The sequence below is a fragment of the Stegodyphus dumicola genome, chromosome 4 (genome assembly GCF_044657685.1).
Source record: "Stegodyphus dumicola isolate Sdum_Otavi_A_Nest chromosome 4, ASM4465768v1".
In the NCBI taxonomy this organism is placed as follows: domain Eukaryota; kingdom Metazoa; phylum Arthropoda; class Arachnida; order Araneae; family Eresidae; genus Stegodyphus; species Stegodyphus dumicola.
The window spans coordinates 127,346,352-127,370,755 of record NC_140771.1 but is presented as its reverse complement, the minus strand read 5'-3'; the positions used below and the strand labels follow the sequence as shown (position 1 = coordinate 127,370,755).

The window sequence follows — 24,404 nt, the reverse complement described above, 5'->3', positions numbered from 1 at the left end:
TTTTTGTGCTCAGTTTTATTGCCGATTGCCCAGGCCGGCACTGCATATAGCATGATCTGTCGAATTAGAGATATGTAAAGCATTTTCTTTATTTTTAGACTGAGCTTTGATTTTTTGCCGATAATAGGATAAATTGGCATGTAGGCTGCATTTGCTTTGTTTAAGATGCAAGAAATATGATCTTTGAAGTTGAGAGACTTATCTATATAAACGCCTAAATATTTATACGAATTAGCTACAGGGATTAGAGTTCTATTTAAGTAGATATCAGTGTTGACTCTTAATTTCGTTTTGTATCTCCGATAGAGGACAGTACAATATTTAGAGACGTTGAGCTTAATTTTCCAAGTCTTACACCAGTGAATGATCATATTGAGAAGCATTTGTAAATTACTTAGAGCGAGCTGGAGATTTCTGGATTCAGTCAGTACTATAGTGTCGTCAGTGTATTTGAGTATTTTCGTGTTGAATGGGTGCGGGAAATCATTGATATAAACATTATAGAGCCGGGGGGAAAGAACGGACCCTTGCGGGACCCTGCTATGAATTGTTTTTCTGATAGATAAGGCGTCACCGCAGTGAACTTGAAAAGTCCTGTTTTTCAGATAGGAACTAGTGAGTTTTACGAAACTGTTTAGAAGCATAAAATTATTCAATTTATGCAGGAGACCTGCATGCCACACTCTATCAAAGGCCTTTTCGAAGTCGAGGTAGCATGCAGCCAGCCCGTTTTTCTTAGTAAAGGCTTGCGAAACAAATTCCACCAAATTCAGAATTTGATGAGTCGTGCAGTGTCTACTGCGGAAGCCGAATTGTAGTTCATCTTTTAAATCGAGTCTTTAGAGATGGTTAGTGAGCCTTGAGCAGAGGATTTTCTCAAATACTTTTCCTAATGATGGTAAAAGACTGATAGGTCTGTAGGAAGTGACAAACTTAAAATCTTTCTTTGGTTTTAAGATATTGACAATTATTGAGTGTTTCCATTGCTGTGGGAAATAATTATTTTGGATGCAGGCATTAAAAATATTGACTATGTTAGTAATACAATCTCTAGGAAGAGCTTTAAGTGCTTCATTGCTAATTTGATCATAGCCTCTGGCTTTCCTTGGCTTGAGTTTGTGAATAATTTCTCTTACTTCTCTTGGAGAAGTAAAGGGAATGAAATTCATAATAGGATAATTGTTAATACTGTCAATGGCAAAATTAACTTCTTCTTCTTGGGAGTTATTCTCAGGCAGGTGAAGTTGAAAGATTTTCTCTTAATTCTTTAGCCATTATATTAGCAATCTCGTCCTCAGATTGATAAGAGATTCCCTTGTGATGAATTGCATGAGTTTGATTTGGTCTGCTATTTCTTAGAGATTTAGAAATTTTCCATACTGCTTGATCTTGAGGATCCAGGTATGATAGGAGAAAGTCCCATTTTTTGTTTCTGAATTCCATAATTTCATACTTGATTTTCCTGTGTAAAAAGTTGATGTGTCTTTTGGCACGAGTGTCTCCGGACTGCTGCCATTCCTTATGTTTTCTGTTCTTCTCTGCAATAATATCTTTTATATATTTAGGAAGGGAGAGAAAATTAGTGCTTTTGCAGGGATAAGTCGCATTAGTGAGTGCATCTTTCATTTTAATGGTGAATTTATGAATTTTATCTTCAATATCATTGCAATGATTATAATAATTTCTGCAATTGTAGTCTTTCATCAGAGAATTCATCAAATCAGAGATTTGGGTCCAATTTATCTTAGTTCTATGTTTCTTTAACAGGTGATAAAAGTTGAAGTTCACTGGAAGATGATCAGAATTTAAGTCCGTTATTACTTTTAAGAGAGGGGTATAAGGAATATTTTTAAGAAGTACACTGTCCAAAACTTCGCTGTTTCCGTTAGCACCATATAATTGATTTTAAGAAACCAATTTAAAATAGCAAAATTTAATTTAGTAATGGCACTTGTGGATAACCTAGAACTTGAGCTGTGGTAAGTGACAAGGTAAATTTGGTAGCAATTTGTATTAGTTACTTTAGTTGCCGCAAAACAATCAGGTGCTAATCTGGTTGATTTATTTTTAATCTCTGGCATATGCTGCCTAGGTATTACCTGGGTGCAGGGATGCAGCTTGAAATGGTAAGGAAATTCATAATGCAAAAGCATTCATCTGCTGCTTTGGATTTCAAATTAATTGCTTCTATCCTTGTAGCTGCATTATCTTATTCATTACATTCTCAAGATTTGAGTGCAAATAACAAAATAGAGTTGCAACAGGAAGACTGACATACATTTGCAAATTATTGCCATTATTGGCTCTTGATTCTGAATTAACAAGTATTCATTTGACTTGCATAAAGCTGTCATGAGCTAATGTGAAATTATATGAATCAAATCTGTAATCAAACCAACTATTTTGTAAGCAGGAGGGGGGGGAGGAATTTACTTACTGATAAAGTTGAAATTCTTTTTGAGAATGTGTCTAAGAATGAAGATTTGGGTTATTTTTCTATTTGATATTTACCAAATGCAATATTACATCCTCATATTTTATTTCAAGCTTCCATTTCCATCATAATATTGACATTTATTTTGCATTTATGAATTTTCTATTTTGTGTATTTCTTTATTTGCACTACAAGAAATACATGAAGTATATAGGAATGATAGAAATCCAATAAGCAGTGTATCTGCAGGTAGAAGCTTTAAATTTTTAAATCTTGTAGAAATAATTTGCATCTACTGTTTCATATAATGAATTTACTGTAACAAATTTCCTTTTTTCATGTTTATTTTTGTGAGTTTTTGTTAGGAATAAAAAATTATTTTGAATAAGAACATAAAACAATCTGTATTTGTTTATCTAAATTACGTTTCACAAATAATTTATTAAATAAATGGTATAGTTAATAATAATGAATGATACTTCAGCATCTAGAGCAAAATTAATGGTGAGTTCCAAACTGCGGGGTGGTGCCAAGGCTCATGCATATCCACAACCAGAGGGCACTTTAGGGGAAGCCATGGTAAAGTATGGAAAAGAATTGGGAGAAGAATCGGCTTTTGGTGAGTTAACATATTCCATCTTTTTTAAATAACTAGAATAAGATTAATAAACTTTAAATAGTATTTTTATTTTTTCAATTAGGAGAGTAGAATTGAAATTATATTCTAAATACCTGCTTTAAGTAAGTTTAGTTACATATTATATGAAATCTCATTTTGCAAACTAATTTGAAATTTTGTGTGAGAAGAAAAATTTCAATAAAAATAATTTAAATTTTAATAAAAATAATGATGAAAAACTAGAGAAATGTTATATTTTAGTACTGTATTACCATAGCTTTATTACCCCTTATGGTATTTTTTGGGGATTTGTAAATACTTTTCCTGCCAAAAATACAAGACTAGGTGTATCAGATGGAGTCATTTAAATAGATAAATAAAAAAAATAAAAAAAAAAGTTGTTCAGTAAAGATGAATGAGTGCAACTGCATAATTTCAATCATATCATCATCCATGACTTGACAGTCCTAGGTAGGTGTTTCCAACCACCTGTACTAGCAGCCAAACTCCTCCAATTCTCAGTTTTAAGGACTCAACCGTCCTCCTCTACAGCATCTATTTATTATATCCTCTTCATATATCATAGTATAGCTAATAATAGTTAGTTTTATCTATGTTAATAATAAGGCCCTCTAGTTTAGCCTCTTTCTCTAAGTACTAATTCAGAAGTCAAACAACAAAAGTCTACAAAAGTTGGAAGTCAAACAACAAAAGTTGGAAGTCTTCCTCTAAGCTTCAAACCCTTCTACTAGATATCTTGCTTCTGGCCATCAGTTCTGTCATCTGCAAATGCCAGTTATTTGAACAGATTTTCTAAAAATACTGCTATTGGTATTTACTCCAGACTTCCTGATGACCTTCTCCAATGCAATTTTAAATAAAAAGCATGACAGAGGGCATCTCCTTGTTTGACTCTCGTATTGACGAAGAAACCTCTAGAAAGGTATCTTTTAATCAGAACCTTGGAAAAAGTTATACTAAGTGTTCTTTTTATGAATTTTATCAGTTTAAGTTAAGGGAATGTCAAAATCATGCATTGTTCTCAATAATTCATTGTGTTTAATAGAATCATATGCCACTTTATAGTAAGTAAACAAGAGAATCAAATGAATATTAAATTCATGAGATTTTTCCATAATTTGCCTGAGGGCAAAGATTTGGTCCATGATGGATTTACCTGTACAGAATCTACATTGATCACCAACAATTCTAATTACATAATGAACAAGTCTCTTGTACAGTAATTTGGAGAAAGCTTTGTAGCAAGTGTACACTAAACTTATCCCTCTATAGCTTTCACAAACCAGAGGATATATATATATATGTATATATTATTATTATTATTATTTGGTAGATTGGGCATACAACACCTATGAGCCAATCATCTGGCATCTTCTTACTTGACCAAACATTCTGAATGATTCTGTGGAAAAACTCCATAGATCTTGGTCCTCCATATTTTAGAAGCTCTTTTCCTGTGTGAGATTGATTTCAGGTGCTTTGTAGTTTTTTAAGCTCCTTGACAACAGCTACTGTGTCCTGCAAACTAAGTGGTGCCAATTCCCTGGAATTAGCCAAGATTTATTCCTGTACAATGTACAAAAAAAAAAAAAAAAAAAAAAAAAAAAGGAATTTTTGCTACTCTTTATTGCTTGACTCATCTTTCTAAAATGTGAAAGTTTTCACTAAGGATATGACCTATTTTATATCTACAAAAATTGATTCTGGGTTCAACATCCTTAAATTTTAATGAATGCAAGTTTATGGAAATAGAAACTAGTACGAGTTATCATTAAAATTTAGACCATCAGGGGGCTCACTTTTGTGAGTACGGGTGTGGCAATCCCGAGGTACCCTAGCCCTTCAGGGGATCATCTTCTTGGTGAGACGGGTGTCACGATCCTGGAGCCCAGTGATCTATCCTCTTTTCCGTCTCCTCTCCTCTTGGCTGGAACTTTTTCCCTTCCCTTCTCCCTCGTGGTTTCTCTCTACGGAGTTTGGGTCTCGTCACGAGAGACTAGAGCAGTCCTTGCATCTAGTTTTCGAGTGGCGAGAAAACTGCCCACGTGTTTGCCGTGCGTGGAGACCCGTGTCGCTGGAAAGGAGGGTCCTGGTAGTTGAGGGGCGAGGCACTGTCCCCAACACGCTACTTTGGCCTCTGCTTCAGCTAAACGGGAGGCACCTTAGTCGTCCTCACGGGTGTCAATCGGCTGGTCACTAGTCCTTGTGTCAGTGGCTTGGGGTCAAGCTCTCGGGAGTACCTGCTTTCGGGAAAGCCGACTGTGGGGCTTCAGTTTGCGTATAGGTCCGGCTAGCTCCAACACAGGAATCTGTGTTCCCTTGTTGGGCTCCGTGGTGGGCGGGGCCGTCGGACCCGAATCATTTTTTCTTTCACTATGGCTAACTCGCATATATACTTAATAAAAGATTTCGAGGTCACTCCAGTCACTCAAGTCAATCCAGTCACTCAATCTAGTTCTGAAATGCCAACTGCTAAACCAGTCACTCAACCTAGTTCTGAAACGACTACTGCTAAACCAGTCACTCAACCTAGTTCTGAAAAGTCTACTGCAAAAAAATTACGAACAGATACAAATGAAAAAAATCATAATAATAGTCCCCGTTTCCTAGTCATCTCTAGTCCTTCTGGCGAAATGCATAAGATGACTCCTTTTGTAATAAACAAATACATCCAGTCTTGTATTGGTGAGCCGAGAAATATAAAGCGTCTCCGCTCCGGAGACTTGCTTATTGATACAATCTCAGCCACCCAGTCTGCTTCTTTACTTCAAATAACTAAACTTGGGCAAGCGAATGTCACTGTAACAGCACATAAGACACTGAATTATTGTCGTGGCGTAATATCGGAATTCGACCTTCTGTACGTTCCTGAAGAAGAGATCGCTTCCGAGCTATCCGACCAAAATGTCTGCGGTGCTAGGCGGATCAAGATGCGTAAGGAAGGTAAGTTGATCGATACGAAACACGTGATCCTTACCTTCAACACGCCTGATCTGCCTAAGAATATTAAGGCCGGATATTTAAATTGTCCTGTAAGACCTTATATTCCCAACCCTATGCGATGCTTCCAATGCCAGCGTTTTGGCCATTCTAAGACATCTTGTCGTGGCAAACTCACATGCGCCCGATGCTCACAGATTGGCCACGATTCTGAAAATTGTACCGCTGCGCCTTCGTGTATAAATTGCAAGGGTCAGCACCCAGCATTTTCACGCCTCTGCCCAAAATGGAAATTGGAAAAAGAAGTGCAGACTCTTAAAGTTACCAGGAACGTCTCATATGCTGAAGCCAGAAAACTAGTTCAAAGCACACAGCTCCAATCAAACAAATCTTATGCCAGTGCAGTTAAAACAACACGTAGCATTGCCACCCAAACATCAATAGGCACGCACACTAAACCAAATAAAACCCAACCAAGCACATCCACCAAGAAAACGGAAAATGCAACTCATTTAATACAAAAAAAAAAAAAAAAAAAAAAAGAAACAGTCATTCAAAGTAAACCTAAAACTGAAAGTCACAAAATAATTAATAAAAATAGAAGTCCTAGCAATAGCTCTCTTGACGATATGATTTTTGAATCTGCGGATTCAGACGGTATGGAAGTAGAAGAGGGTCTAGAAGTTCCCAGGCATCTACTTCCACGAAAAACCAAACAAGAGCACAGAAAGAACAAAAACCAGTCATAATGGCCACCCTCGTTTCATGGAACTGTCGCGGTTTCCACCGAAATTTGCTGGACATCAAATCTATAATAAATGTGTATCATCCTGTGTGCTTAGCAATACAGGAAACAAATTTGAAACCCGAACACCATGCAAAACTTCGGAGGTTTTCTTTCGTCAGGAAGGATAACCTTGCAGGTGAGCGTGCCAGTGGAGGTGTAGGTCTCCTCTCCTCACTGGATTATCCCTCGAATGTACTTCCTTTGACGACATCCCTCCAAGTTGTCGCTACTCAAATAAATCTTGATATGGTTGTTTCATTTGTTTCTTTGTATTTGCCTCCAAATGAGCACATTTATCAGCAAGATTTAAATAATCTAATAGAGCAGCTGCCTGAGCCTTTTATCATAATAGGAGATTTTAACGGCCATAGTCCACTCTGAGGAAGTAAAGATACAAATTGCCGAGGAAGACAAATTGAGCAGATGATCGAAGATCACAGCCTTTGTCTCCTAAATAATGGGCAAGATACGTACTTCCATGAGCCTTCAAGGACATTCCACGCTCGCGATCTTGCCATCTGTTCACCATCTCTGTTGCTATTTTGCACTTTTAGTGTCGGAAATGACCTGTACAACAGCGATCATTATCCTATTTTTGTGTCTCTTGCACGAAGAGGAGCAAACCCCGTGTCGAGAGTCCCTCGTTTTATCCTGGACAGGGCAGACTGGGAACTCTTCTCTTTCGTTGCAGAGCTGACAGAGGAAATGGTAGAAGGTGTGCATATCGATGACGCTGTTGAAGCTGTTACTAATATTATTATTCAGGCAGCTATGCTTTCGATTCCTAGAACATCAGGAAAAATGCTTAAATATACGAAACCATGGTGGAATTGCAACTGTCATGAAGCACTGAAAAAACAGAAAAAAGCATGGGGTATTTTTCGTAGATATCCTACTCTGCGAAACCTCATAGCCTTTAAAAGAGCCAAAGCAAATGCACGAAAAGTAAGAAGGCAGAGCCAGAGGGATTCCTGGATTTCATATGTGTCGTCAATAACATCCTCTACGCCGAGTAAGCGGGTTTGGGAAAGAGTTCGAAAAGCATGCGGAATATATAAAGATCACTCACTTTCCTTTTTGGAAAAAGATGGCCGAGTGATTAGCTCCATAGAAGAAATTGCTAATACTATTGGTGAGACATTTGCTGCTGTTTCTTCCAGCCGAAATTACTCACCTGCATTTCTTTCTATCAAGCAACGCTCTGAGAAAAATCCCATCACTTTCAACTGTTCCAAATTTGAGCCTTATAATAGAGATTTTACTGTGCTAGAGTTAAAGAGAGCTTTGTTACAGACACATAGGTCGTCTCCGGGTCTCGATGGCGTGAATTACGATATGCTAAAGCATCTGTCCTATAAGTCACTGAATGCCCTTCTCACGCTTTACAATAGAGTGTGGAAGGAGCATACTTTTCCCAGTGCATGGAAAGAGAGCTGTTGTAATTCCTATTGCCAAGCCAGGGAAAGATCCAAGGAATCCCTCCAACTATCGGCCAATTGCCCTTACGAGTTGCCTATGCAAGCTGTTTGAAAAAATGGTAAACAGCCGCCTAGTCTACTTCTTGGAAAAGAATAATATTATATCGCCTTATCAAAGTGGTTTTCGAAAGGGGAGGACTACCGTAGATAATATGCTCCTCTTAGAGACATCCATTCGAAAAGCTTTTGTAAGAAGAAGTCACCTAGTCTCGGTATTCTTTGATATTGAGAAAGCTTATGATAAGGCATGGAGATACGGTATACTTCGGGATCTTCACGAGAGTGGCTTGCGCGGCAACCTACCAATTTTCATTCAGAATTTCTTGAATACTAGGACTTTTCAAGTAAGGATTGGCTCTGTTTTTTCAGATATTTTTGAACAGGAAGAGGGTGTGCCTCAAGGCTGTGGGCTTAGTGTAACTCTGTTCAGCCTAAAAATAAATTCTGTATTAAAAGAACTTCCTTCCACCATTTCAGGATCTTTATATGTTGATGATCTACAAATTAGCTGTCGGGGTGCGGATATGAGACATGTAGAGAGGCAGCTCCAGATCGCTTTGAACAGGATCCAGGAATGGGCAAAAAGACAAGGATTTACGTTTTCAAAACAGAAGACTGTGTGCGTGCATTTTTGTAAAAAGCGAGGTCTGCATCCTGAGCCTGAATTATACCTCAATGGGTCTGTAATTCCAGTTGCATCGGAAGTAAAATTTTTAGGGGTGATGTTCGACCAAAAATTGACTTTCCTTCCTCATGTCTTAAACTTGAGAAAAAAGTGTACCAAAGTTTTAAATATTCTAAAAGTCTTGGCGAACACCTCCTGGGGTGCAGAGCGTTGCTCCATGCTTCGCATTTACAGAGCTCTAATTCGCTCTAGACTGGACTATGGCTCTGTTGTTTACGGATCCGCCCGGTCATCAGTATTGTTAAAACTGGATCCTGTTCATCATCAAGCTCTACAGATCTGTTCAGGAGCTTTCAGGACTTCTCCTGTCCAGAGCCTGTATGTTGACTGTAATGAACCATCACTTTATCTGAGGCATGAACAATTGTCCCTTCTGCAATATTTTAATATTCTATCCCAACCTGAACATCCCAATAAGCTGTGCTTACTTGATGATGTGTGTAACGCTTTATTTGAAACACGTCCATCTTGTGTTCCTACATTTCTTTTAAGAGTTCGCTCTGTCATTGAGGAACTTTCCCTCTCTGATATGCACCCCCAAGCAGTACAGAATTTTGAAATCCCACCTTGGGAAAATGCACAGATTCAGCTTCTTGATGTTTTTAAGTATCATGTGAAGGCAAGCACTAACGAGATTATTTACAGACAACTCTTCGCTGAGCACAGGAACAAATATAGCAGTTATCTTCCAGTTTATACAGATGGGTCCAAGTCAAAAGATCATGTGGGGATGGCATATGTAATTAAAGACCACATGGAGGGCAGACGCTTGCACAATGCTTTCTCTGTCTTAACATCCGAATTAACTGCGATATATTATAGTCTTTTATACATCTCAAGGCTCTGCTACAAAAAGTTTATAATTTATACAGATTCGTATAGTGCTCTTAAATCAATAGAAGCTTTTCCTAATACTCAAAATCCGGTAATAGTGGATATTCTCAAAATACATATAAACTTAATGAATCGTGGATATGAAATCCTGTACTGCTGGGTTCCCGGGCATGTGGGAATAAAGGGGAATGAGCTGGCAGATATCACAGCAAAATGTGCTGTTGAGCTGTCCAGTCGTCTCATCCCTTTTGCAGACATCTGTTGTGTTGTGAAACAAAAGATCCGAAAAAAATGGCAGCAACTTTGGGATGTTCAGCTTCAAAATAAATTAAGACATATAAAACCTAGAATTGAGCACTGGGAATTAACCAAAAATCGTAAGGAGGAAGTTCTTTTGACTCGCCTCAGAATTGGTCACACAAGAGTGACACATAGCTACCTTTTGAGGGCTGAAAATGAGCCTGTTTGTTTTAACTGTTTGTTTAATAGGCTTCGCCAGAAATATTTTAATAGCTGTGACTTGCCTCTCGACCGTTTAATCGGAAGAGAGGTCAATTGTGGTTTGTTTTATTATTTGAAAGAGACTGGCTTTTATTACCAAATTTAATTTGTTTTGAAGACTGTGTCTTGAATTTTAATATGTGCTTTTAATTTGTTTTTATATGACTCCATCCTCTGGATTTGGTAGATTTGTCTGCTTGTTTATTTATTGAATTTTAAATCATCAATTGTAATCATCCCATCTCGTGTTTGGCGTGCTATAATCATCTTTGGTTTTTGCGCCATAATCTCTCACTCACTCACTCACTCATTAAAATTTAGCTAATAAATCCTGTGTACAACAGAACTTCATAAGCAGATTCAAGAAGCCGTGTCACTCAGGGTTAATATTATGAATAATGAGTTAAGTATTCCATTTTTTAGTGGATTATGTTCAGGTCTTATTAACTCCTTAATGAATCAGTAAAAATTCAGGAAGTGATCTGTTTTCTGCCAAATTTTTACGTAACCTCTTGCTGTTTTGGAGTTTAAATTAAATGTTTTTTGGTTTAAATATTATTTCTCATTAAAATAATTCTTTCTGTCTTTTTTTAAAATTTTAATTAAATGAATGAAAGTTGTTTTACTTTTTTAATTTGCTTGTAATTTCTTTATATTTCTATTCTTTAATTAACAGTGGCATGTTGCACTGTCCCCCCCACTCCCCCCTGAAGTAAGAATCATAGGCCAGTTTAAAGGAATTTAGATAAAACAGTAGGAAAATACAGTGAAACTCGATTCACAAATGGAATTCATTCCTGAAAGTCTATTGTCATCTGAAGTGTTCATAGTTACTTCTCTTAGCATGTTACTTCTCTTAGCATCATTCAGCTTTGCTTCAGACCCACCGTGCCTCCATTTAATCCAAAATTTTTCAAGTATGGTTTGTTAGGTTTTAAAATGTTTCTGAAGTGAGACACATGATGTTGCTATTGAAAATGCTTATCCTGTAGGTATTGTTTTATCAGAGTGATATCATTACACACAATTTTTGCACCTTATTTGCAAACTTTGTACCACTTGCACAAATTTTGCAATTTCAAAGGATTGTGATCAATATTTTTTCCCTTCTTTTTCCTCTCGAGACATCCTTCCCTCATTCCTGTTGCAGCTTATGAAGTTGTTCCAGTTCTTTCTTGTTTAATTCATTTCTGAATTCCTTTAGTAATTCTTTCATGTATTAATTTATTTCAACACCTAGCCTAGCGACCTAATATCATAAATAACCCATCAGGGGGAAAAAAACACCTAACATAACAACAACAAAAGTGTCAAAGCTCTTAAATACTTCCTACAACAATCCTGCCATAATTTCCTCCAGGCCAAATTCATGGTCTCTAAGTTACTTGCTGCTAGGTTCTGTTAATGAAAGGCGTGTAATAACATGCTTTCCAGAAATTGGTGAATGGTATTCTGTGCCATAGCATAGTTCAAAACATCTTTGAAAATCATTTGCTTTTGACTTGAGTGTTTGCAACTCAAAAAACTGTTTGTCAACAAAAAAATTTTTTGTTCAGGTAATTCCTTCATGAACCAAATTTTCATCAACGGATCCCAGGTTCCACTATATCTGAAAGATGTTGTACAGTTTAAAAATGTAAGGAAACCATTGAGAAAATTACTTTGAAGATGCCTTTGGACAATGACTCACTCATATCACGCGCTGTTTGATATGAGCAAGCATATTTTAGGAACATATTTAGTTTAAGAGAAAGTGAAATGTATTGTTTAAATTTGTAATAGATATCTTGAAGAATTCCTTATATTAAATGTTTGTTAAAATTATTGGGGTTATTATTTCATCTTTTTGTTTGCAATTGTAAACATTGGTTTAATTTTCTATTTTTTTCTTTCCTAATCCTAGTTCTAAAAATAGTTGAAGTTGCAAAATCTTATTTTTAATATTTGCTGTTTGTATAAGGTTAAGCAGAGATACTTTCTAATTATCTGCACTCTCTGTGCTAACTTTGAGTTGAGTTGTCTATTTTTGGGTATTTTGGAGTATGCTCAAAACAGTAAATAAGTTACATATGCATACATGCAAATTTTACATGCTTTTATTTAATGATAATTTCACTAAACAGTATTTTCAAGCTGTGACATTATAAATATTGATTATGTAGTTCTTCCCTCATAAAATGTTTCTTTTTATCATTATTTTTTAACATAACAGTAACTGTGAGCCATAAAGATAGCTAAGCAAATGTTTCTGGCTAGTTTGCAAAGTTGCAAATGAGTTGGAGATTTTTCAAAGAGGTGTGAATAATCAGAAAATGCCATTTTATATTTATTATATTAGATGTTTTGGGGGTATTGTCTTTTGATATACCTTTTGAGATTTCTGTCACTTAATTATGAGCAACTCTTTGGAAAATTAAAAATAATTTTCTTCAGTAAAAATTAATATATTTTTACAATTTGTATATGAATAATGCATGATTGCTTCATGATCTTATTATGTTTTGGAAAAAAATTGTATTTTTATTTTTTCAAAAGCTTTTTAGTAAGCACCATAATTTTTTGTACTTGATAAGTATTGTGTAAGACGTACTTCATATGTACTGTGTAAAACGTACATTTTATACTGTGTAAGACTTCATCATCTTGTGAAGAAATAGTTATTAATAATATCCATTTTCAGTAATTCATACTTTCTGTTCTTTTTTTTTTTTTTTTTGCCACATCAATGCATTTTGGTTTATTTCTATTTTCACAGCTTTAGTTCGATATTATATAGAACAGTCAAGATTAGCAACAAGGAACCTTCTTTAAATTCACTGCAGTATCCTGTAAAAGTCCATTATGGGGGAAAAATGTTACCTATATATAAGATATAAAAATTTGAAGAACAATTTATCAACAAGTTAACTACAAGCTACAAAAAGTTAAAACTTAACAAACCTACAACAGACATTTAAATTACTAATTTTTAATTAAAGTACAACCCTTTCAAGGCATTTGGGCTCTCCCTGCAGTGATCTGTATTGCTGTAAACTTTTGCCGAAGTGCTGCTCAGGATCAAAACAAAGACCTTTCCAATCTTAAAATAGTACCGCAACTGACTACATATCCTGTCTTTCACCACATAGCCTTCAAGCTGGCAACATATCGCTTAGCTTCTGCTACCTATTCTCCCTTATGTAAAATGTAAACTGAATATCTAACATTTTCAGGGTTCATTGAGCACCCTTGGTATTCTACCAGCTAATGTGCTAAAAATTTTGCCATCAAGAAATAAATGGTGTTCAACTACCAAGCTGGTTATACTTCCGAAATTCTATCTGGTCATCTACTACAACACAGTTTCCAGCCAACTAGGCACCAGTTTTCTTGAACAGTAAAATTAATTATCACACACAGACATGTATAAGAAAATACGATAGCTGCTTTAAAAATAATTGGCTACCTCAAAATTAACATTGATTTGGTGCTCTTCCCCTAAATTCATCTATTCTGTCAAATTCAAGAATCTTCTATGTTATGCAACAATGTCAAATTAATCAATTACAGACTAGTTCTACTTATACCTCAGACTTAGTATAAATACCGCTGGTGAGTTAATTGCGTCATTCTTCCTTTCCCTAATTGATGCTCTGTCGACATTGTGTAGCTTTAACTTTGCTTAACTGCCTGTATCATTCCTTTTTACAAAGACAATGTGCATAGAAATTTATCATACTTCATTATGATTGAATCATAAAAACATATCGGATTTTAGTATAATTGGAGAAATATCTACTGAGATGATTTTATATGCGTGGAAATAAAGATGGTCATTAGCTGAACTTGGTCCGTTTTGCCCCTCTGCTGTCACGACTAAGCCTAAAAAATATTACATGTATATGCATGTGCATATATCTGTATGTGTATATATGGTTATATATAGTATCACAAGTTTTTATTTAAAAAAATTATCCCGATCTTATTTCTGCGGAATATGATGCTGAAAATGAATCGGTTACAGACAAAAATTAAGAAATTAAGAACCAAATTCACAAGGACCCAAAAGCAATGGAATTCAAAACCTGTAAAATTTCCAAATTCCTTATAAATATTTAAAAAATCAACCCAAAGTCAGAAGAATTAAAGAAATGTGAAATACAGTTACTATAAAAAAATACATAAGAAGAGGAATGCAGTTGAATCTGATTCAGTGTTATCAAGAGAAAGTAGATCAGACATAGTTGAACCTTTTCATTGGAAGACCACTGCATTTCTGTTTTAAATCATAACTTACCAAGTTGACACAGAGGCAATCTGTTAAAGAAATATACAAAATGCATCTGTGTTTAAAAACTTCTAGTGTCAAATAAAGTGAAAGAAATTAATTAGGCTTTTTTATTATATTTAAGATTGAAATTAAAATGTAGTAATACAAAAAGCACTTAGAAATTAACAGAAAACATGGAAATCAGAACTACTCAGTTTGAAACAAAAACCAGAAGAATGAGATTCAAAAATAGATACTAAGGGATGCTAGTTTGACTTCATTAGCGATTGCAAGTTAGGTATCTCCTAAATGGTGAATTAAAAGCTTGTAAGAAATTCTCAAGAATTTTGATTTGGAATGAAAGAAAGTAAAGAAAGAAGAAGGAAGAAAAGAAACAAATGTTAGAAAAGAATAAAGTCATTAAAACATCCTTCATGATGATTTTGTATAGAGTAGGCCACTCTGTTAATAAACATAAAGTCAAGAAAAATTGTACTGTAATACAAATACACACAAAGAAAAACTATAAAAGTACTTAAAACATCCTTCTTTATCTTTCTGTGTGTGAGCTTAATTTTATAGGTTATAAACTATTCCCAGCTTTTTTTAAAGACTGTTAATGAAATTAATTGGAATTTCATTTTCTTGTAAGAACTTTTAGCAAGAATAATAATTTCTTCCTGTAGTTGTTCAAGTTCTGTGCAAACTTTTTAAATTCTGTTAGTTTGATATTATAATTAAATAATTTAGAATGGTTTGTTAGCTAATTTTGGATGAACAGAAATGCAGTGGTCTTTCAAGGAAAGGGGGCTCAATTGAGTCTGATCTACTTCCTCTTGATAACATTAATCAGATTTAATTGCATTCCTCTTCCTGTGTAATATTTTTTTTTTTTAAATAGTTACTGTATTTCACATTTCTTCAATTCTTCTGACTTGATAATTTTTTACATATTTATAAGAAATTTGAAAGTTTACTGGTTTTGAATTTCATTGTGTTTGGGTCTTTTGTCGATTTTCCCCCTAAATTTCTTACTTTTTGTGCACACATTTTTCTTTTTATGAATAAATTTTCATTAGTTCAAATTTGTGTCTATCAATTTTAACATTAAAATGATACAACAAGGAACTTGCTTATATTTCTCTTAGGTAATTATTCCAGTTACCTATTGTGTTGTGATTCATTTGAAGTAAACTTTGATTTATGAAATTCTCTAAACTTTAATTCTTGACACCATAATGAACCATTGGGTAGTAACAAAAGGGATGTGTGATGCAACAAACCATGTTTATGTTCAGACACCTTTTTCTTTTTGATATGAGTGAAGACAGTGCCACTTTGGTTTTAGCCTGATGCCAAAAAAAGTATGAAATGGAATGGCTGTAAGGGAAAAGAGTCATCTTTTTATTTATGACTGGCATGCTAATCAGTATCATAATTACTGTTGCAACTTTTAAATGTAATATTAGTTTATACAATTCAAAATTGAAGTTGGTGTTACTTTATAATCTTATCCTGTATTACCTTTTACTTTTTGTGCATAAAACTGTGCAACAACTTGCATACATGCTTAACTCAGTTGTGCTATTGCAATAGATGCACATTGCGATGGACACCAATGATGATTTGCATCATAATTAGAAAGCTATCGTACTGTTTGTTATGTGTGGTGAACAATATGTGCCTGTGTAATTACAGATTACAATTAATATCATAAAGTATTTCTATTTCACGTGAATTTTCTCTGTATTACCTTTCATTTTATTTCCTTGTATCACAACCTTCATTTTACAGGCTGGTCATAAAAAGAACTTTCTCAGTATATGAATCTCTAGCGGCCTCAATCAATCACTATGAAATTTTATATATCGTTATTTGAATTTTACATTGTAAAGATTTAAAAGAATAGAACTCTCACAGTTCCAGTTACAGTGAAAAATTTTCAAATTTTCAAATGGCAACACCCACGTTTTTTTCTCCTCAAATTGATCAGTGCATTGAATAACTGTAAATGGCATTAAAATGATACAGATATGATGAAAATTGCTGGTAGAAAACATCAGCAAAAAGCTTTGCAAAGTACCTAGTGACAGCACAAGAGAGGAGAGGGAAATGTTTGAATTTTTGATTTTGCTTTATGATATTGTTACGGATTTGATATTTAAATAGCTAATATTAGTTGAATTATAAATTAAATTGTTTTATTCCCCATGCAGTGCAGCGCGTGGCGATTATTAAAGGAAAGCCAAGCCGGAAAAATTAAAAATACAAGAGACGTGCATTTAACATTTAATAAATAAATATCTCTTTTTGATTTTGAGAAAGTGATAGAAAGTTCTCATGCATTTAAAAAGCTTATATAAGCAGCATGAAAACCTCTCAGTTAGTAGTTAGTTTGTTGTTGTTTTAAGAGTTTGTTTAGTAAACTGCTCTTGTTGATTGTTGCGAATTTGCAGATTAACTTTCTTTAGCTGTTTTGAATTAAGTTCTCTTGAACGTTTGAGTAGTTAAAAGATAACTACTGTGAGATATTGTAATACTGCTTGAATATCTGAGGAAATTTAAACATTCTTGTTGTGATAATAATAAATTTTGTTAATTTTTCATCGGACTTGTGTGTTCATTTCATAACAAACCTGTATGCATGCAGCAATATATTTTAACTAGGCCAAGTAATAAAAATCTTCAAAAGCTATAACTTTTTCACTCTTAACCAGATATAAATTTCTTGTTCAATATCTGACTCCTGGATAATATATTAAATATTATAATTAAAGCTATTATAATATTATTCCATAATTTGTTCTAAATTTTGAACTAAATATTTAATATGACTGAATTATTATGAAAAGTTGCAGCTTTAAACTTTTTTGGCTTGTAGCCTATTTTAATTAGATAAAAGTACTTAAATTTTGCAACTTTTATACTCTGTGTTTAGGTATGAGTTTGATAGAATGTGGTGAAGCCCTAAAGCAAATGGCAGAAGTGAAGTATGCATTAGAAGATAATGTGAAACAAAACTTCTTAGAGCCCTTGCATCACCTACAAACAAAAGATTTAAAAGATGTCATGGTACTTTTTTTTCTTAATTTTTATAGATTATAGTGAAATAAATCTTTTGGGAACAATACCTTTTATTAATGTGTGCTCTTTAAAGTCTTGCACTGTTCTATATTTATTGATTTTTCAAGACATGATTAGTATCATCTGATAAGAATTCATTTGAATTTTGCTTGTTTTATTTATGCCAAAATTGAAAGTAATATTAATTCGTGCAATATTGAAAAGCAGTATTAATTAATTAATATGTTCAACATTCATGACTTAATAAAAGATAAAAGCCATTATTTAGAAAGATTAACAGTGATAAGCTCTGACAGTTCTTGATATATTTGTTTTATGGTCATAGATAAATTTAATCTTTTACCCACAATAAAAGTTATTTTATTATTATAGGGAAAAACAGTAACCATTTTAATTATATTTAATCAAGAATATTTTAAGGATTTATTTATTCATGTATAATCTTTCATGTATATTTAACCTTCTGAAAATTACTGAAATGTTTGTTTATTTGTTGTATCCTAAAAGTGCTGTCTGTGTGCAGTAGTAGCTGAAAGTGCCAGCTGTTCTATTTCCTAAATCTAAAGGCATTAAAAAGAGAGGCATTAAAAAGGCATTAAAGGCATTAAAAAGAGAGAAATTTCTAAGGCATTAAAAAGAGATGATTTAAATCTGAGTGTGGTTCTTAAATTAATTTTTTTTTACTGAATTGCATCATATATATGAAAATTGATTTAAAAAAAAAAAAAAAAAAAAAAAAACTCTTTTGAAGGGAGAAAATTTGCTATCTTAAAAAACTTTTAGTTTCTTTGCCATTGGCATTGCATTTTTGGACTATTACCTCCCATCTAATGTACACAAATTGAGTGGAGGGAAAACAGTATTTTCCACTTTTTGTTTTTCATATAGAAATAATAGGTTTCAGTTTATTTTTATACTACTACATCCTCATCTTGCATAATGAGTAGTAGTTTGCAGTTTGAACAAAAGTAAGATATAGCAGCAAAATAATGATTTGCTTACTTTCTTGTAATGTTTCTTCTGTTGCCTCATTTTTTTACTGAATTTGAAATGCATAATCAGGATTAATAGAGTGTCTTAGCATAATTTATATAAACAACCAAAATGCATAATCATTAATATTGAATTATGTGCTGTTAAACATTCAGTCTACCTCGTTGAGTTATATGTAAATATTTTGACAATTTGGGTTCTTAATGTCTTGCTGTATTTATATATTTTATTTATATAAAAATATTTAATATATAATTCTATTCCACTATGCCTTTGTAAGCATCACCGGAAGAAACTTCAAGGAAGAAGACTGGATTATGATTGCAAGAAAAGAAGGCAGGCAAAAAGTAATAATGCTAAGCTTTTTATTTTAACAAAAAATCCCTCTTTATTCCTGTATTTCTGGGAATGTTATATCATTCTAATATCTGTATGATCTCCTTCATCCTTCTGTATTCCTGATTTATGAATAATTGTTTGAGCAGTCATTGTAGCTAAAACACTAACTTATTGTAGTAGACCCCAAACTTTTGCAAACTAATTTGTTTTTTTAACAATAATCACAAACTGAACTTTACTGGCCAGTTTATAATAACTGATCACATGGTATTATCAGATCCATACTTTAATAAGCAAAATCTTTCTAATACAGAATCTTCTGTTTACTTATTTATTTTAAAGAAAAGAAAATCTGAAAGGAATCAAATTTTAACGTAGCACCAAAGGGTTTGTAAAGTTTCTTTTATGCTCTTGTTGAGGTTACAGTTTATCATTCTGCTCTTCTGCTCTTGGACTCACTCTTGGAATTTATTATTATTATTATTATTATTATTATTATTATTTGATTTTTAATTTTATTATTAAGCATGACTTTTTTTTTTCTTTCAAATATTAAACAGAACTCTTCTTGCACTTATGCTGCATAAAATTCAGCAATAAAAATCACAACATTTTATAATTCCTGATAGTGTTAAATGTTGCCTTTACATTTTTCTATTTTTTCCAGTCTTTTCTCAGTTTATCATGTCATTGTTTAGTTTCCTTAACAAGATGACCTAACTTTTTTTTATCTTAACTTTATAATGAAGTATTTTATTCATACATACAGTACATAAAATTCAATTGCAAAATCATTAAAATTTTAAAAGCAGCCTATGTGTAGAATTCTCAGTGCAGTGTTGAGTGTTGCCATTAATGTTTTCAGTTTTTTCTCGGCTTACCATATCAGTGTTCGGTTTTGTTAGTAAGAGACATGCACAACTTTTTTTTTTTTTATATATATATATATATCTTTTTATTGTTAATGTTTTTGCCTTTTAAACCTCATTTTACTAAATGTCCCTTTTTTCACACTTACACAGCATAAAAATTAGAGTAAAATCACAAAATGTTTAAAAACAGCATATTTTTAGAATATAATACAAAGTGTTGCCATATATTTCTTTTAAATATTCAGTATATTATTTCTTTAAAAAATAATACAGAGTAATAACATTGGGTGGAAACATTCATTTGTTTGTATTGTCATATTTTTTAATATTTGCCATATTATTTATTAAAAAATAACTTATAATAATGGCATTTGGTGACAGCATCCTTTTATTTGAAAGTGATAGGCCAAAACAGTGAAGATCAGTGCTATATCAAGGATCCAGTTCTAATAATCTGATATCAACTAACTTTTAGCTTGGCAATGTACAGTTTGTGTATTGCTTTGCTTGGCTGTTGCTGTGATGACTTGAAAATTTTGTCATAATTTGTAGCTTGTAAATGTTTGTTTTTTTTTCTTCTTTCTAAAATTATTGTTTTAAAAATACAATGCTATTTTATCATTAATATAGCTTTGTTTTTCATATTGCTTCTTCTGTGTCTTTAATATTGCCTGTGAATAGTTGAGTGAATAAGAGCCCTGAATGCTGATAAATTGTTCATCCTTTTGTCCCTGAAGAATGGGCTCATTGTATCACTGAGTCATTTTCCACTATCTGTCTTTCACAAGGACATTCATATTTGTCCACTAAAGTGGAAATGATGAGTCTCACCAACATAAAGTTTTTGTGATAAGTTAAACTTTGCTTGACATCACCACCACGCTTTTAATTGTTTAAAACCATATAAATTTCTTCTAATCAAATCTGAAATATTTTAGTTTTATATTGTAATAACTCTGCACAGAATTTGTTGTAAACATTTTTTGTAGTAAACATTTTCACAACAAATTACCAAAGCACAGAGTAGAATAATTTCTCTTACCTTGTATCCAGTCCAACGTCAATTAGTAGTGAAAAAGGTAATCCAAAAAGAGGTTATAGATGAAAATTACAATGTTACAAACCATTTATTTTTACATAATAATAGATTAAGATTCATTAGTTTTCCTAATATACACTCATGTCCATAAATTAAGGATAATTGAGTCACGCGGAAATCGAACTCTAAAATAAATATATCACCTGTAAAATCATTACACACATCTTCAAGGATCATATGCAAATTTCAGGAAGTAACCAGATGACACCGATGGTACGTCACAATGACGAGAGTGTAAGAGAGTGATATATAAGAAATGCAGGCAAAGAAGCAAAATTGTTCGCAGGCGCTTTATAAGCATTTCAGTGTAATAACTGAATAGTTATATCACAAAGGATGCATTTGGATGATTTTTTACGTGGTAGAATTATCAGCCATCTGGAATGTGGTCGTACCCAACTGGAAGTATCGGACGAACTTGGAATTGCCCACAATGTCATCTCCAGGCTTTGGCAACAATTCCAAGATGATGGTAATGTGAGTAGAAGTTACAGCACAGGTTGCCCGAGAGTTACAAGGCCGAATTAGGACCGGTATTTGGCAGTTACTGCCAAAAGAAATTTAAAAACAATTTCAAGGCAGACCGTGTACAGACGCTTAGGGCAGATTGATCTATGTGCTCGTAGACCTGTCAGATGCGTTTCACTTACTGCAACTCACTGTCGCCTGCGGTTAGCCTGGAGTAGAGAGCATGCATTGTGGACATTGCAACAGTGGGCTTGTGTGATGTTTTCCAACGAGTCCAGGTTTAGCTTGCAGTCTGATTCTCGCCGGACTTTCTTATGGAGAGCTCCAGGTGCCTGTTACCACCAAGAAAACATCACTGAACGACACCGTTACGGTGATGCAGGAGTGCTCGTTTGGGCTGGAATTGTTCTGGGTTTCAGAACTGACCTGCATGTTCAAATTGGAACCATGACAATCCAAATCTATCGGGACGTCATTCTGAAACAACATGTATGTTTGTTTCGGGGCGCCATGGGTGCACAATTTGTGTTTATGGATGACAACGCCCATCCTCACCGTGCAAACATCGTAAGCGAATGCTTTCAATCGGAGGATATCTCCCTATGGATTGGCCAGCATTCTCACCAGACTTTAATCCAGTAGAGCACATGTGGGACATACTTGGCCGACGAGTTGCAGCTCGTCAATTTGATACTCAGCATGCCTAGGCATTGTACGGACTGTATTGCATCGTCTGGGAGACATACAATGTATTAACCTTTTCCCATGGGCTATAGGGTCCAATTTCGAATGTATTTTGGCCATTTAGTCTATTTTAACTGAAAGGAACAGAAAAACAAATCAAAAGGGTATTGCACTTCCTAATCCATATTAAGGAGTAAATTTTAAATCTCCATAGTTAACTGAAATTTCCTGAGACACATTTAAAGTAGTGAACGCGCGGGACATATATGTCCCAGCCCCCGGGAAAAGGTTAACAATCATACCAACCATGTAATATTGGGGTTTTTTTTTTTTTTTTGTAATTTGCTCCAGGGAGAAAAAATCGCTAATTTTTTTAATAATATCGAACATATAGCATCTTTTTTGCTCTTTGCCATTTGTTTAATAAATAAGCTTTACAAATAAGTCAAATTTGTTTTGCTTCTAACTCTTCCTTTGCCTGAGTTTGCATTATCCTTAATTTATGGACATGAGTGTATATCAAGAGAGAGTTATATCTCTTCAGGCAGAAAAGAAAGAAGTGAAAAAAGCAAGTTGCACAATTAACTCCTCTGAAGGGTGCCCAGATTACCCTTCAGTCATAATTATTGTGCTATTAATTTATTGTGCTATTGGCGACTGTTCATCACCAATTTGAAAGCAAACAGAATTATCCTAAATTAAATTGTTTACATGCACGTGCTTTGTGGGCTCTTAGAAATGTGCCTTTCAACGTCCAGTCCCGCTTAGCGAAAACATACGTGATAGGGGTTTAAGGATAAATTGTTTCTTTTTTGCTAATGAAGAGCTCATAAACAACTTTTCTATTTGGAGATGTGAATTCTTTTATTAAACTGCTCTAAATTTGGTGATTTATCAACATTTTGGAGATTTTGAAAATTAATTTTGTATGAAAATTTTAATTCGAAGATTTGTGAATTTTTCGACTATTTTTTAAAGCATTATAACATTGATAAATTTAATTAATATAACAATAATACATTAAAACTATGTTAAGAAGTAATATTGAAATAACATATTTTTATTTTTCCCTGTTGTGTTATAAAATGACATTACTTACTATTTTGCCAACTTACAGTATATTAAATCTGAAAAATAAATAAGATAATTAATGCTATAAAGCACAATTTTTGAACATTTAGCAAAAGCAAAATAGCTATTGTAACTATTTTAAAATGTCTTCTTTTATATTTTTGAAAAGGTAAGAATGTTTCCCTGTGCCTTAAAATATTCAGAATTCTCATAATATGTATCAGTTTTCTCTATGAAATTAATTTTACACTTTTCTTCCTTGAATTTTTTTTCAATAAATTTCTGCCTTTATGCTATTACAGAATTGGTTGAGATAATTTTTCTTTTGGAATTTAGACATTGCACCTCGGAAAGTTTAGAAAGATTTGAAGGCAGGATTTATAGACCTATGATTCCAGAAAGGGAGAACAAATAAAAAATGTCTTCATGGTATTAACACGTAATGGATTAATTTTACTTAAGTTTGAGGCCCTCCAGTGGCTGAGTGATAAAGTTACTGAACATTGATAGTTCAGTCTGAGGTTCGAATCCCACGAATTGGCTGGCTGCATGGGCATTTTCATGGTTTATCCCATGTGTAACATGTATACGAACCATTTTCCTTTATAAAGTCCTCCACAAAGGCATCCCTTCCTAGGTAGATAGCCCTCAAGAATTTGCTGTAATCACACAAATAAAACAAAACCAACCTGATGTTTGTGTTGGAATTTCTTACATTTTAGAGAATTTTTGGAAGAACAGTAAAAGAATAATTAATTGATTTTTTTACTTTTGATCCTAGAAGTCTTTCTCTTTAACATGTTAATCTTCCATTTCTTTTATCTTCTTTTCACTAGACATATGTATGGAAAATATCAAAAATGCTTCTAATATTGTCATATTCTAATAATGTCTTCTAATATTATGCTTCTAATATGGGCAGGCATGTATTTTCTATACAAACTTCAGGAATTTTTATATTAATAAAGAAATTGAAATTTGACAATTTAAAAGATTCATTTTATATGTCTCATTGCATCATACTTTAGGCATTTTCCACCTGATGCCGTCTTTGAGTCCTAATTCTGCTGCCTAATGCCTCCCTAAAGTCTAAAATTTTTGCACCCCCAAGATTCTGCTGCCTAGTGCTTGTCCGAAATTCCAAAAGTTTTGTCGTCTCTTGATTTTGTTACTTGGTGCTTCACTAAATTCTAAAAATTTTGCCATGCCAGGTCTGGTACTGACACTTACCATATATCATTTCATA

At 33.6% G+C, this 24,404-nt stretch overlaps 1 protein-coding gene across 11 annotated transcripts in view; it reads left to right on the top strand.

Moving 5' to 3' along the window:
- EndoA (SH3 domain containing GRB2 like, endophilin-A) overlaps positions 1-24,404 on the top strand; it is a 316,532-nt gene that overhangs the window by 236,560 nt on the left and 55,568 nt on the right. For all 11 annotated transcript variants that reach the window (XM_085815416.1, XM_085815417.1, XM_085815419.1 and 8 more), the window contains 3 exons: positions 2,919-3,053; positions 17,487-17,620; positions 18,906-18,972. In XM_085815416.1, the coding sequence (XP_085671542.1) occupies positions 2,919-3,053; positions 17,487-17,620; positions 18,906-18,972 (336 nt within the window). The remainder of the gene's footprint in view (positions 1-2,918; positions 3,054-17,486; positions 17,621-18,905; positions 18,973-24,404) is intronic.